Below are 15,464 nucleotides of genomic sequence, written 5' to 3'. Positions count from 1 at the left end.
AACCAAAATGTTACATTATTTCTTCGCAATGTGTGTGTCGGTGTCCAGTAAATTTAACAACTTCAATTACCTGATTACTCCATGAACTGTTTTCATGGAAAGTTTATTTTATTGCTAAATCTTAAACAAAGGTAATAATCGCAAGAAGCCTATTGCCATATTGCTTTTTTTTTTCTACCTAAGCTGGTAGCCTGGAGCGGCTATTCCAGTGTAACCGTAACTAGGTGAGGCTGACGACGATGCTAACACGAACTCTAGCAAGAGCCGTGCTTCGCAGAATCTACCACCGGATCGGAAACGCGACCCGCTGAGAAGATCCGGCGAGAAACTCAGTGGGCTGTGTCTGAGAGTTAATTTACTCGTCGAGCCCTTCGTCGCAAGCGACGGGTTCCGCAGGCGGGGTGGTGGTACCTACCCGTGCGGACTCACATGAGGTCCTACCACCAGTAATTAGGCAAATTATAATTTTGCGGGTTTTTGATTTTTATTACACGATGTTATTCCTTCACCGTGGAAGTCGATCGTGAACACTTGTCAAGTACGTATTTTATTAGAAAAATTGGATACGAATGCATCGGACGTCTTATCCTTTAAGCCACGACGACTTCAATAAAAAGTGGAATAGAAAAAGAAGCTTACACACTTTTTTCTATTGGGGTTTCAGTTATAAAAAGTGTCTATCAAAAGGTCTTAGTCAAGAATAGGTTACATATTAAGAATCCAGATTGGCGCCATACAGCTGTTACACTGTTCGGTCTATCTATCAACTAACGCATTTTTGCATTAAATCTTTGGACTTCCGTCTACGTGTTGGGCCGGTGGGGCAACTTGCATAAAATTTAAGTCGACTAAAACCATATGTTGCTCAGCAATCTGCCTCCGAGCCTGCCAAAATTCATAGAGCCGGCTGGGGGTAGAGTGACACGTCTCGCGCATATCTCCCCGTTATTATGGCACGATCGTCGTGACTCTCGATCGGCGGACTACCTGTGTGCTTAGTGCTAGTTTGTTAACGTTCTCGATTGCGTAAAAGTTAACTCAAATTTGTATGCAGATGAACGTTTGCCTATGTTTGCCGCTAGGGGCGCTGTTCCACTTCAGTCTTGAAGCCAGCCTTAAACAGTCAAGACCAGCGCGACAAAGAGCGCGTTAATCGGTTTTAACCAACTTCAAAAAAGGAGGAGGTTCTCAATGCGACTGTTTTTTTATCTTTTTTTACCTCATAACTTTTGACTGGGTAAATCGATTTTGATGATTCTTTTTTTATTAGAAAGCTGACGCTTCCCGTGTGGTTTTAGTCCGATTTAGTCCAGTTCTGATAATGGTATCCATGAGAAAACCATATAAGGCTTAAATTTTCATTAAGTACGTGCGCGACAAATAGATGAATAACTCAATAACTCGATATCACACCAACCGATTTCGATGATTATTGTTTTTTTAGTGTATATTAATTTGTTTTGGAATATCTTTTTTTTTTCTATTTAAAGTCGGTTTTTGTTAAAGCATGCCTATTTACAATTATTATTCACAATAATGCTATTAGTGACAAGTGGTTCCATAGATTATACAATAATTATTTCAGAATTGATGTATAATCTATGTCTCGGTCATCAGCTGTTGCTATTATGTGCCTGTCACGGATATAGCTTCAGACTTCAGTGCATGTTTTTTGATGATTTCGAACGGAGAATCCAATTGTGTACGTTGTTACATCTGTAAATAAAACAAGAACATGCCAAAGAAAAAGACCGGTCAACGTAAAAAAGCAGAGAAACAGAAGTTGCGCCAGAAAGAAATACGGGCCGCTCGCGAACATGTAGATTTAGCTCAACATCCCTGTAACGTTGCTATGGAGTGCGACAAATGTCAGAAGTAGGTTATGATGTTCATCATTTTTATATAATTAAAAAGAACAAATACATTTTGTTATCGTGTTAAATGTGAATGTATACAAATGACTCTCTTTGCCACGTTGTTATTATAACAATAATGAGGTTAAAGAAACAATTAAATGAAATTCTCATAAATGTATAAACTTTTGCCGATACCGCTGTTTTCATCCGCAGTGTATTTATAGAAATAGCTTTTTTCCACTGACCACTTTGTTTTGGGATGGAGGGACTCCTAGTGTGTGTAGGTAAAAAAAAGTTATGAAATCTGAACAATGGCTATGCTGTGCTTTTATCATTACCAAAAAAATACTTGACAATGAGACGCTGTAAACTTATATTATTATATTTCTTTTTCATAGAAAACAGAAGACACGTGCATTTTGCTACTTCTGTCAAGCTGTACAGAGACTCCCAACATGTGCTCACTGTGGGAAAGTCAAATGCATGTTAAAGTCTGGAGATTGTGTTATTAGACATCCAGGTGTTTACAACACGGGAATGGGAATGGTGGTATGTAATGCATTTTGTAATTTTCTGTGAACAGATATAGAACTGATTCTTCTTGATTTTTTAAGGCCATTTCATGCCTATAGTAGTTATGTAAATGTAAATAGTCTATGTAATGGTGAGAGGTGACTGTCACTCATGGATGTCATTATTTCCGGAGTTTTATGAATGCAAAATATTACTGGTTTACATTAATAGAAACAATTTAAAAGTTAACCATATGACAGACAAGTTAAATAAAATATATATAAATAATATTATATAATGTTAGCTACATGACATGATATCCTATAAGTCAAATACCCACATGAAGTCTTGTTAGAGTTACCCACATTTACTAACATTGTCAGGTTTGAGCCCCGTGAGCTCACCTACTAGTTAAGGTTACGCTGATATGGTCTCTCTAGACCGTCAGCTTCTAGGTAGGAAAAAAAATATTACTACATACAGCAAGCAGTAGTATGTGGAGGTACTCTAACAATTTCATGTCTATTTCTTTGTTTTCCATTGCTAGATTAATTTATTAATTAATTATTTTAATGTCTTTGTCTTGATGTATTGTCATTTTAATGTATTTTCATCAACAAAAGAATATTAATCGTTAACTTAAAAATGTTCCAGGGTGCTATATGTGACTTCTGTGAGGCATGGGTGTGTCATGGTAGAAAATGTCTCACATCCCATGCGTGCACCTGCCCTCTCATGGATGCCGTGTGCTTGGAGTGCGAAAGAGGTGATTTTTTGACCCTACACATTATCTTAGACATTTAGACATGAATCCTGTTTGCTATTGTAAAACATAGACCTAAATATCTCAAGGACACTATAAATATCTACAGTTCTCACATAGTAATATGTTTTTGATCAACAGCCGATCTGTCAGGAAATAGTGACAAGCCTCATCACCTTATTCTGTTCCTCTACTGATGAAATAACTGTTCTATTGTAACTATTTAGGAATGTTATTTTTATGTTATATGAATGTTGTATTTAAGAATAATACTTTTATTTCTATTCCAGGTGTATGGGAGCACGGTGGCCGGGTTTTCCGGTGCTGTTTCTGCCAAGGATTTTTGTGTGAAGATGACCAGTTTGAGCATCAGGCCTCATGTCAAGTTTTGGAATCGGAAACCTACAAGTGTGAGTATTTCATAATAAAAATACATATTACAGCTGGAGAAAATTAAATTTGTGTGAGGATGTGGGTAAGGCATATTTATAAGAGGCTGGGTGGTGTCAGAGCCTAGAATAATGATCACCCTATCTCTATCTGTGAGTGTCATAAAATCCCACAGATAGTGTGATGTCCCTGCCCCCCTTTCACTAGTATGTGCGGACCACTGTCATTTCATTCGGCCATATTTAGCAAAATATAAATTCCACCGGATAAAAAGTAATGTATTAAATTTTGATTTCCAGGTCAATCATGTAACCGCATTGGGCAGTACTCGTGTCTCCGCTGCAAAACGTGCTTCTGTGAGGAGCACGTGCGGCGGCGCGGCGTGCGGTCCGCTGACCGGCGAGCCGCCCCGCCCTGCCCCAAGTGCTCCTACCCCACCGCGCTCACGGCCGACCTCTCCATGTCCAGTGAGTGTCTTCTGGTTGTGTACCCGCCACGTTTCATCCATTCGGAGAAGAATCTCTAATGGAATGTTTACTCTGGCAAATTTATTAGCCAATCTGTTTCACAACATCTTCTCTTCTGCTGTAATGCGATGATGACTACTACTGACGTTACTGCATGTGGCGTACACAAGTTGAGATTTAGATCGGAAGAAGTCACTGATAGTCAAAGAATATCCGTTTATTATATACTTAGCTAACAAGTAACTAATTCTATCTATGTATGTTGATGTGGTGAGTACCGTTGTATATGAGTGCTGAACGTGTACTGGCGCTTTATACTACGGTTTGAGTAAAGCGATGTAAAAGTGCTGATGTGAATAAGCGCGTGCCCTGTACTATATATGACCCGTACAATATCTGTGGTTACTGTTAAATCAGAACTACTTCGAAAATATACAAAATAAATTTTTTTTTATTGCTTAGATAGGTGGACGAGCTCACAGCCCACCTGGTGTTAAGTGGTTACTGGAGCTCATAGACATCCACAACGTAAATGCGCCACCCACCTTGAGATACAAGTTCGAAGGTCTCAAGTATAGTTACAACGGCTGCCCCACCCTTCAAACCGAAACGCATTACTGCTTCACTGCAGAAATAGGCAGGGTGGTGGTACCTATCCGCGCGGACTCACAAGAGGTCCTACCACCAGTAATTACGCAAATTATAATTTTGCGGGTTTGATTTTTATTACACGATGTTATTCCTTCACCGTGGAAGTCAATCGTGAACATTTGTTGAGTACGTATTTCATTAGAAAAATTGGTACCTGCCTGAGATTCGAACACCGGTGTCATCACTCGATACGAATGTCTTATCTCTTAAGCCTAGTTCGGACTAGACGAGTATTTTAGTCGAGTAGCGAGTAATTTAGTGGCTAAACTACTCGCTATTGCACAAAAATCGTTCGCATTACGATCCAGTAGAGTACACAAGTGAGTGGTGTTTTGCAAGATGAACAGGCCGCAACGCAATAGAGTGAATAAAGTGATTAAGCTAATCGTAACGTCTTATCCGTTAGGCCACGACGACTACGGATTCAATTCTAATGAATTAAATTTTGGATTTATAGAAATTTGAATACATATGTAAAAAATGCACTTTTTACGAAACTATTAACATGTAGAGGAGTGGACAGCGTATCCGTTTTTAAGTGGTTCTGGAGGACAATTTGTGCTGTGTTAAAAAATATTTTTCTGATTGTCAGCCCGTTCTCATCGCTACGGAAGACAAGGCACCGCACCAGCGGACGACGACGACGGCGACTACTCCGGATATGGAGACGACGGTATATATAACATGAATTTGATTTGATTTCATAATCAATAACATTAAAGTACCAAAAGCATTCCCATTGTGTATATAGTACTGGGAAAGCAAATATATTAAGCCCAGTGGGTTTACTAGCAGACATGCTAAGCTTTCTATACTTGCTAGATTCAATGTCAGAGTACCACGGAATTACTGTTTTATTAGAAACTAGCTGACCCGGCAGACTTCGTAGTGCCTCAATCGATAATAATAAAAGACCTAAACTTTTGTATAAAATAAACTTAAAACAAACAAAAGGAATCCGTCCGACGGGGGACACGTCAAAGGAAAAACAAAATTGTTATTTTTATTTAATTCCGAGCATTTTCATATCTATCTACCTTTTAAACCTTCTCTGGACTTCCACAAATAATTAAAGACCAAAATCAGCCAAATCGGTCCAGCCGTTCTCGAGTTTTAGCGAGACTAACGAACAGCAATTCATTTTTATATACCTATATATACATAGAATAGATAGATACACTAATCACGAGGAGATAATTAGAAGGGTAGATTGTAAGTCACGTGATCAAGTGAAAGTGATGTTGCTGTGAAATACAGCGGAGACTTGGGAACCGTGCCTATGGTCTTCAGTAACTACTAGAAGCATTCGGTACGTGCGGTTTTTTGGGAATGCAACTCATTGGCGTAACCACTTTCCCAGCATGCAATTCAAAATGCATAATTTGCTCGTTGCAGTAATTAAAAAAGGCGGAAGCCGCTTTAGCTGGACCGCAAAACCAGCAATAGAATAGCTGTAGAAATTTATCATATATGATTTTCTATTCCGAATTCTTAAAACTGGTGGTAGGACCTCCTGTGAGTCCGCACGAGTAGGTACCACCACCCCGCCTATTTCTGCCGTGAAGCAGTAATGCGTTTCAGTTTGAAGGGTGGGGCAGCCGTTGTAACCATACTTGAGACAGAACTTATATCTCATCTTATATCTATGGGCTCCAGTAACCACTTAACACACGTTATCAGGCGACTACGGTGCTGCTGAGGGAGGAGATTATTCGTACTGTTCCTCTGAGTCCGACGACGAGGACGATGACGACGATGAAGACGACGACGAAGACTCTGATGATGAGGAGGAGACTGCCGCAGATGAAAAGGGAAAAGGGAAGTCTACTTCCTGAATGGACTTTAATGTACCAAGTGCTTAGACATTGCTTATATAATAATAAATGTTTATCGTATAAATATTGTTGGTTTTTTGTTACATGTTGAGAAACACTTAAGGCGAATTTACATTACGAAATTAGTGGCATGAAATTAATTTCGTGACATTAGTTTTACCAACAGTTTCACGTGTAATTTAATACTTTCGTAATGCATGCGTTAATTTCATTCATGCAAATTAGTTTCGTGCCCTGCGCGATTGTTTGGTGAAATTAGTGTCATGCAACTAATTTCATAGTGTAGACGCGACGTGAAACTAATGTCGCGAAAGGGCCTCCGCAGTGCGGACGTGTGTATTGTTAGTTCGGACGCGCTTCAAGCGTTGAAAATGACAAACTAACGATGGAGTACAACTTTTTAACGAAATTACTTTCGCATATATCGAAACTACTTTCGTGAAACTGAGCTCAACATGCATGACACTAATTTCGTAATGTAAATCCCGCATAAGAAAAGTTTGTGTCAGTTATGAAGTTCTTGTGTGATTGCTTTTAACAATTTTTATTATTCTATAAGTCACAAATGCAAAGACATTTCGAGGTTTTTTTTTTATTGCTTATATGGGTGGACGAGCTCACAGTTCACCTAGTGTTAAGTGGTTACCGGAGCCCATAGACATCTACGACGTAAATGCGCTACCCACCTTGAGATATTAGCTCTGATGTCTCAAGTATAGTTACAACGGCTGCCCCACCCTTCGAACTGAAACGCATTACTGCTTCACGGCACAAATAGGCGGGGCGGTGGTACTTACCAACGCGGACTCACAAGAGATCCTACCACCAATCAAAAATGAGAATGAGATATGAGAATCCTAGTACTTAATACCTACACAACCGGTACAATGTTTATAAATATTGTTTTTAGTTTATTTAAGTTATATTGCTATAGAGTTATTCATAGTTTTTTTTTTGTTTAATGGTGGAAAAAGTACTGTGAGGGAGCGCGTCTTGCCTTAATTAATAACCGAACTTTACTCGTCCCTTCCGTCCGTCAAGTCCATCAATTTAGGTTTTTATATCATTAATTCTCTCAAAGCGAACATGCTTTGATACCTTCTACTTAATAAAAATGTAATATGTGTTTGATTGAACTAAGACCAATATACCAGTCTATCTAATATATATTATTATCTATGACTAAGACATAATAAATGATCTGCGTGAAACGCAACTAGCCACATGACTATGGTGTTACCAATTCTCAATGTTATGTTTTGGTAGTTATTATTTTAAATTAAACTAAAATTAAAAACTAAGCAAATAAAACTAAACTAAAATTATTTTTTGGTAAAATCAATAGTAATGGTTAGTCTGAATCGCTACTGTTAATATTTTTAACATAATTACCAGTAAATAAACTTAAATAAAACGTTCAATTAGTTTTTCCTATTTTCTACCTCGACTTTTCGAATTGCTTATAAAGTTTTGAGTTTTTTCACACTGAAATTATCTTATAATAGCCTAAGACAGTGGTTTTTAGGAGAATCAATTGAATCAATTTAACGACTTAATGTTTTATGGTAGTTTATCAAATCAAGACGCTTATGACCCAAAAAGCTACCTTGTGTTGACAGTTTGACAGCTACGCAGTAATCGTGCAGTATTGTCGGAATTTTACTGCCGTATTTTTTTCAAATTTTCTGTTTATATCATCGTAGATAAGGGTACTAAAGTCAGCGTAATAACGTATCAGTGTTGTTAGCTGTGTGAAGTGGTAAAACGCAATGTCCCGCGCGATAGGCGGTCGGTGAAAGTGCAAGGTGTTGTGACCGCGAGTGATCATAAAACGAGTGGATAGTGGATGACGATGGGCGTGGGTCTGCAGCCTCTAGAGTTCACCGAGTGCCTCGCGGACAGCCCTCAGTTCCGCGAGAATCTCCAACGTCACGAAAAGGAACTAGAACGAACCAGCCAGCAGATCAAGCGGCTCATCAAAGAAGTCAAGGATGTCGTGCAGGCAGCTAAACGTGAGTGCGAACCCTTCACCTGCGACCGCGCACCGCTCGAAAGTGTTAAGGTCAAATTATTCACGCGACACAAAGAATGCTCTACGTGTTGCATAGTTCGGCACTGTACATCCCCGCCCGTTATAGTTTATCATACAACTAATACAGAAGTGTGACGATATTACGTCTGTACATTAAAATCATTATATTTAACTTTTTCTGTTATCCTATGTCAAGCCAAAGATATATATTATTATAATCACAGAACCATGCTATCAATATATCAAGTTAATTCATTTATTCTTGATTTAATACTAGTGAAACTGCAGGTTAAAATATATCTATAACTCTTATAATATATTTCAACTTTGATAATGATATTTGAGATGAGTGAGTGTTGAGCTGACAGCTGATAGAATAGAATGGAAGAGAAAAATTAGCTCTGCCAGTCCCACCTAGTGGGATAAGGTGAAGAATAAGAATGATATTTGGGTTATAATTGTGATGAATTAAATCGACATAATTGAATTTGTAGTCAATAATTGCACATAAGTTAATCAATGTTAGAGCAAGTGTCAGTAAACTGACCATGTTTGGGCAGTTTATTGATACTGTTAATAACCATAACAACCAACATAGTCCATAAGTAATGGTGCCAAGCTAGGATCTGTCTTTATGTTATCACTTCAAGAACAACTAAAAAAAAGAGATTTACGCCAATTGAGTATCTGTGATTTTTTATTTGGACAGTGAAAGGCTATTTGTTTTAAGAAACATTTTGCTTAATACGCGACATTTACCATTGTAATTAAAGGTCCGTCTAATTTGGTATTAGTATCAACAATTGGATGTTATTAATTGAACTTCAATTAAGTTTACCCCATTCAAATGACTGAAGAAGTTTTATGTTATGATTTTTTTTCCAAATTTTAAACTTTAAATGGCTTGCCTGTAAAGTTGCAAAAATTTTGCTTAAACCAAATACCCTTTCCCCTCTCGATATCATATATGTGATGAATTTTTATTAGATGAGTGAACAAGCTCATGACTCACCTGGTTGGTTCAGTGGCTACTAGAACCTAAAGACATCATCAACCTAAATGTGCCACCCAACTTGAGACATGATTTCTAAGTCTGGAATTTTTCTTTACAGTACAGGTTTTTTTTATGGCAGTGAGGTTTGCGGAGGTTAGGTCAACAACCGCCCGCCAACAATCAATCATCCGCTAAAAAAGCAAATGGTTAAGGAAGTAGTTAAAGTTTACTTTACTGGGGTATAAAACTATTAGAACTTTACATAATAATGATAATCAAACAACAAAAATGAATAAGCAGTGTAATTGTAATATAAATAATATATTTAAAGTTACATTTAATTAATGATGGTTAGGATTTATAATGAATTCAAGTAATTATAAAATCAATTATCCTTTAATAAACATTACAAATAAAATAATAAACATTACAATACATAATTACAAATAATAATTATATTACAAACATTTATCCTTAATTGAAGGTCATCTTCCAAAATAAACATTTCATTATTAAAGAAACATTAATCCTACCTCTTTTAATGATCATGTTCCACTTGGTATTGAAGCCCATTGATATCTTAAAATGGATGCTGCTACTCACCCCGGAGGTCAAAGTATCTATTATATTGTACATATATGTATATGTTGACCCACCCTTGAAATCAGAATGGTTGTTTTTCAACCAAATTAATATGATGTTACTTCGTTACAGGGTTTTACAAAGATTTTTAATATCAAAAGGTGAAAGACTATTTATTTGGTTTGAGCGACAATATGCAAATTTACAGGTTAAAACTGAGAGCCATTTAAAGTATGAAATTGGGATAAAATATAAAAAAAAAAATTCTGCCATTTGCATGGTGTAAACTTAATTAAGTTTAAATTAAAAACATGAAATTGTTGATGCTAATACCAAGTAAAACGCACCTTTAATTACAAAGTTACATTTCACTTCTTCAGCAAAATGTTGGTTAAACAAAATAATCTTTCAGGATCTTTACTGGTGGTAGGACATCTTGTGAGTCCGCGCGAGTAGGTACCACCACCCTGCTTATTTCTGCCGTGAAGCAGTAATGCGTTTCGGTTTAAAGTGTGGGGCAGCCGTTGTAACTATACTTGAAACCTTAGAACTTATATCTCAAGTTGGGTGGCGCATTTACGTTGTAGATGTCTATGGGCTCCAGTAACCACTTAACACAAGGTGGGCCGTGAGCTCGTCCAACCATCTAACCAATAAAAATTATATATATAGGTGATCAGGTAGGACATGTTGTAGGTGGACTTGGTTTCGGTCGGCGGTGTATCGCGTTCCGACCCGGCAGGCTGGTTCTGGCCCAGCGGGGTATCCCGGAACACCAGCGGCATCGCCCGGGCGGCCTGGTGGGGCCGCCGTACCGCGGAGACTGACGTCGTTGGTCGTCGACTATCGCCTCGACGACCCGTCGGTCGGGCGTCCTCGGGGTGGCAACGCGTGTCTGCTTGTAGTGTTGACCGCGTGAACCCCCCTACTCTGACCGGGTTTTGACCCCAGACGGAGATCGGACGCCGGGTGTAAGAGTGCAGGGGAGTCGTTTAGTGGGTGGGCCCTAAATTCCTTGGGCCCGCGGTCTGCTCTCAACACCTGCAGATCGTTGAGTCTCACATACCCCGCGCGCCCCCTAGGCGCGGGGACCTCGTAGGAGGTTCGGCCCTCGGCCCGAAAAAAAAAAAAAGGTGGACTTGGTTTATTAGTAACTGGAAGCCATAGACATTATAATGTGAATGCTATCACCCAACATGAGGTCTAAGTTTCAATTGTACAGTAGGTATCACCGACTTTGCAACATTACTAATTATGGAAATTTATTAAGTTTGATTCATTTTAGCATAATTCTTCTGCATGATGGGTGGTCTGGTTGTGCATCTGTTATTGATAATGTCCATGAATGATGATAATTACACAATATCGGGTGGGCCATACACTTGTGTGCTTACTAAGGTGATAAATAAAAAACATATTTCAACAATGAAAGATACACAAATACATTATTTCATATGGCAATAGGTCAATTAAGGCCATCAATTTCTATTTAAAATCACTAAAATTGTCATACAGAATTAGGTATAGTTAATATAAAGTGCCACTAAAAAGGCACACATCGGTTTTCCTACTGTGTAGTTAAATTGCGAATCGCTTGAAGGTAAACGCCTCTATATAAGTAGATGAAATTTGAAAAGTAGGCGTATTCTATGATCATGATCAATCGAAATTTGCAAATAAAAATTAATGGAATTTCATGTATTTCAATATAGTTTAAAAAAAAAATGTAGTATGGATGAACATTATACTTTTGTGTGAATTATTATTAATGAGGTCCCAAAAATGCTGTGGTATGGTCTCATGTTTTATTTGAGCGATATATAGGTATCCATAGGGAGCGGAAGTTATTTTACAAAAAGCTAAATCGTGCTTATAAGTATATCGTACCAATCTTCTCAATAAAAGTTTTTTTTGTTGCTGTTACCTATAGATTTAACAGTTTCATTGATGACTTTTTTTATTGTTGTGTTATTAATAATATTATTACGAAAAATACTTAATAAGTTTAAGTGGAAGTAATATCCCCTAAAGATGTGGTAAAATTCAAATTGAATTCACAAAGTTAAAAGTTAAAGTCGACCACAAAAGATTGGAATGCAGTTTATATTACCTTGCTGAACCACAAACACAGTGAATTAATGGACTACAAACAAATTACTCCAAGAATATTTAAATGTATTTTAATAAATAAATAAAAATTATTAGGTTGACAAAATTATGGGAGGAAAGTCTCAATATTGTCTCAGGTCTTCGGGGGATATTTGTATCCTTTGTATGAGTATTCTAAAATAATTAATTTTCAGCATTTATACAATAAAATATCAGACATAATTAATAATTGTTTTTAATGTCATATTTCCGATGTTTCGAATACTTTGTGGCGACTCATTAACTCTCAGACACAGCCCACTGAGTTTCTCGCCGGATCTTCTCAGTGGGTCGCGTTTCCGATCCGGTGGTAGATTCTGCGAAGCACGGCTCTTGCTAGGGTTCGTGTTAGCAACGTCATCAGGTTTGAGCCCCGTGAGCTCACCTACTAAAGTTAGGGTTACGCTGAAATAGCCCCTAGGACTATCAGCTTAGGTAGGAACAAAAAAAAAAAGGCGACTCACTTACCCGCGACTTACTTGGGCAACCGCCTTACAATTCGACAAAATCGCTGTCGCTTATGAATTTAGGCAATCATCCATTATTGTTGTTTAACACTTCGGAATCTTAAAAAACTGAGGGCAGTACATTTCGATATTCGCTGTGTTACCCATCCTTCGTGTCAGTGTCTTTACTACTCCTATATGTTCGTTTTTTTTTTCATACCACTTGTGATATAGTTTGTTTGTGTATATTTTTATCTTCAATAAACTATTCAAAGCAGTTTTTTTTTTTTTGTTTTCTCCTACCTAAGCTGGTAGCCTGGAGCGGCTATTCCAGCGTAACCATAACTAGTAGGTGAGCTCACGGGGCTCAAACCTGACGACGATGCTAACACGAACCCTAGCAAGAGTCGTGCTTCGCAGAATCTACCACTGGATCGGAATCGCGACCCACTGAGAAGATCCGGCGAGAAACTCAGTGGGCTGTGTCTGAGAGTTAGTTTACTCGTCGAGCCCATCGTCGCAAGCGACGGGTTCGACGAGAACGGTGACCGGTGCTTGAAGTACCTAGAAGCACCGTTAGTGGATCGGGAGGATCCGAGATGACGTGTAGAAAGCAAACATATTCATACTCACTGTGTAAACCATCCTTCTGTGTCTGCGCCTACCCAATACAGTTAGAAGCAGCACTACTACTACAGCTTCTACAACTTCTTTTAGCTTTTAGTGATCACAAAAAATGCGATTTTTTTTATATTATTTATATGATATACTTTTGCTCAATCTGTTTATATAGATTGATTGTTGTTATCAACACCAAACTATCTATATTTTTGATTTTTTGAAATTGTGATGATAAAACACGAAAATGTGAAGTTGAGAGATAAGTTAATTTATACACATTATGAATGAGTCACTATTAAGTTATCTAATTATTTGAAAACAAAAGAAGCTAATTGCATTAATTACATAGATAATTAATTACATGTAAATTTTTTACTCATAGCGTAAATAAAATTTGACAAACAGTGTTGTCGTCTTTTTAGCAATTAAAGAAGACATTAACTGAATTTTCTCAAGCGCGAGCTCACCTACACATTCGGTGAAGTTCGATTTTACTGGCAGTAGGTAGGCAAAAAAAATGGATTTTACATTATTAAATAGTTTTTTTATGATTTAAAACGACTGTCCCCGGTGAGTCTCACAGCCCAATATAGAGAAACTGTGCCATCATTCAGTTCAATCTCCAATTTTGACAACTTTGTGTTGGCGGACGGTGTAATGCACTTTTAACACGACCGCTTCTAGACCAATAATGATTGTTCGTTTTCTGAGTTGAGTCCGTTTCTCTCTGTTACCTCCCTGTGTTCCATAAAGAAATTGATCGAGAAAATTCTGTCATTATCTTCTACCAATTGCCTGCCTAATTACCAGTAGCCCCGGGGCCTATTGTGGTTTGACAGGGTGTGTAGACGAGTTCATTGGGCCCAGTCTGAGACGCTTTACTAACATCTGCCCTAGCAAGAGCAGTGTTTCGCTGAATCAGTGTTCTGAAGTCGTCGTGGCCTAAAAGATAAGACGTTCGGTGCATTCGTGTTGAAGCGATGCACCGGTGTTCGAATCCGGCAGGCGGGTACCAATTTTTCTAATGAAATACGTACTCAACAAATGTTCACGATTGACTTCCACGGTGAAGGAATAACATCGTGTAATAAAAGTGAAACCCGCAAAATTATAATTTGCGTAATTTCTGGTGGTAGGACCTGTTGTGAGTCCGCGCGGGTGGGTACCATCACCCTGCCTATTTCTGCCGTGAAGCAGTAATGCGTTTCGGTTCGAAGGGTGGGGTAGCCGTTGTAACTATACTGAGACCTTACAACTTATATCTCAAGGTGGGTGGCGCATTTACGTTGTAGATGTCTATGGGCTCCAGTAACCACTTAACATCAGGTGGGCTGTGAGCTCGTCCACCCATCTAAGCAATAAAAAAAAAAAGTCTGGATCGGAATAGCGATCCACTGAAAACATCCAGCGAGCAACTCTGAGGGTTGTGTCTGTGGGTTAAGATGCACGTCGAACCCTTCATCGACAAGATCGATGACCAGTGCTTGCAAATGCGTAAAGGTACCGACATTCGATCGGAAGAATTCGAAATGAATTCTTCTACCATTACATTTATAAGCCGACGTGCAACGACCCACTTTTTTTTTGTCCTACCTATGCTGATAGCCTTGAGAGGCTATTTCAGCTTCGCCCTAGCATGTAGGTGAGCTCACGGGGCTCAAACCGGAGTGATGCTAGGAAACGTAGAACCTACCACCGGATCGGAAACGCGACCCACCGAGAAGATCCGGCCAGAAACTCAGTGGGCTGTGTCTATGGGTTAATGCGCTCGTCGAGCGACTGCTGAGTAGTCTCCACGTCCCGAGTTTGAAGAAGAGCATGTCGTAGCATTACACGGTATTCCTTTATCGTGGAATTTGTTCAGGAGAACGTTATCATTCGTAAATTTGATACCTGCTGCGTGATTCGAACCTTGGCATATAGTCTTCTACTTATCGCTTCATAACCGGCCGAATTAAACAGTAAATTCGAAATCGCAAAAATAATAATCTTAGAAATTTCACTTTCTTAATTTTATCGAATTCCTTTTTTTTTCTAATGTACAAATATATAAGAGATAACTTTCGTATTTTCGATCTTCGCGAATTTTAGACGTGATGAATAAATCATTTAATGGCTTAAGTTTATAATGTTCATTTAATTATTTCCGGCACTTTCGAGTACTTC

General features: G+C 38.4%; 2 protein-coding genes across 2 annotated transcripts in view; both read left to right on the top strand.

Annotated features, from left to right (window-relative positions):
* The first annotated feature begins 1,579 nt into the window (after positions 1-1,579).
* LOC101746034 (zinc finger protein 330 homolog) lies at positions 1,580-6,539 on the top strand. Its single transcript, XM_004922762.5, has 7 exons — positions 1,580-1,875; positions 2,255-2,405; positions 3,024-3,135; positions 3,423-3,542; positions 3,822-3,989; positions 5,233-5,313; positions 6,321-6,539. Exons 1-7 carry the CDS (start codon positions 1,736-1,738, stop codon positions 6,473-6,475), a joined length of 927 nt encoding a protein of 308 aa, XP_004922819.1. The 5' UTR covers positions 1,580-1,735; the 3' UTR covers positions 6,476-6,539.
* A 1,508-nt stretch (positions 6,540-8,047) lies between these two features.
* Positions 8,048-15,464, top strand: part of LOC101740041 (rho GTPase-activating protein Graf) — a 62,593-nt gene continuing 55,176 nt past the window's right edge. The window contains exon 1 of the mRNA XM_038015543.2: positions 8,048-8,487. Coding sequence (XP_037871471.1) covers positions 8,322-8,487 — 166 coding nt within the window. The 5' untranslated portion in view covers positions 8,048-8,321. The remainder of the gene's footprint in view (positions 8,488-15,464) is intronic.

This window comes from Bombyx mori, chromosome 14, assembly GCF_030269925.1.
Source record: "Bombyx mori chromosome 14, ASM3026992v2".
Lineage (NCBI taxonomy): Eukaryota > Metazoa > Arthropoda > Insecta > Lepidoptera > Bombycidae > Bombyx > Bombyx mori.
The sequence above is the reverse complement of the archived record's forward strand: the minus strand, read 5'-3'. Positions and strand labels throughout refer to the sequence as shown.

Bases quoted from the DNA above. Each gene is read 5' to 3' on its own strand.
- LOC101746034 (XM_004922762.5), top strand. From the start codon at position 1,736: ATGCCAAAGAAAAAGACCGGTCAACGTAAAAAAGCAGAGAAACAGAAG. The intron at 2,406-3,023 runs GTATGTAATGCA...AAAATGTTCCAG, and splicing joins ACACGGGAATGGGAATGGTG to GGTGCTATATGTGACTTCTG. The intron at 3,136-3,422 runs GTGATTTTTTGA...TTTCTATTCCAG, and splicing joins GTGCTTGGAGTGCGAAAGAG to GTGTATGGGAGCACGGTGGC.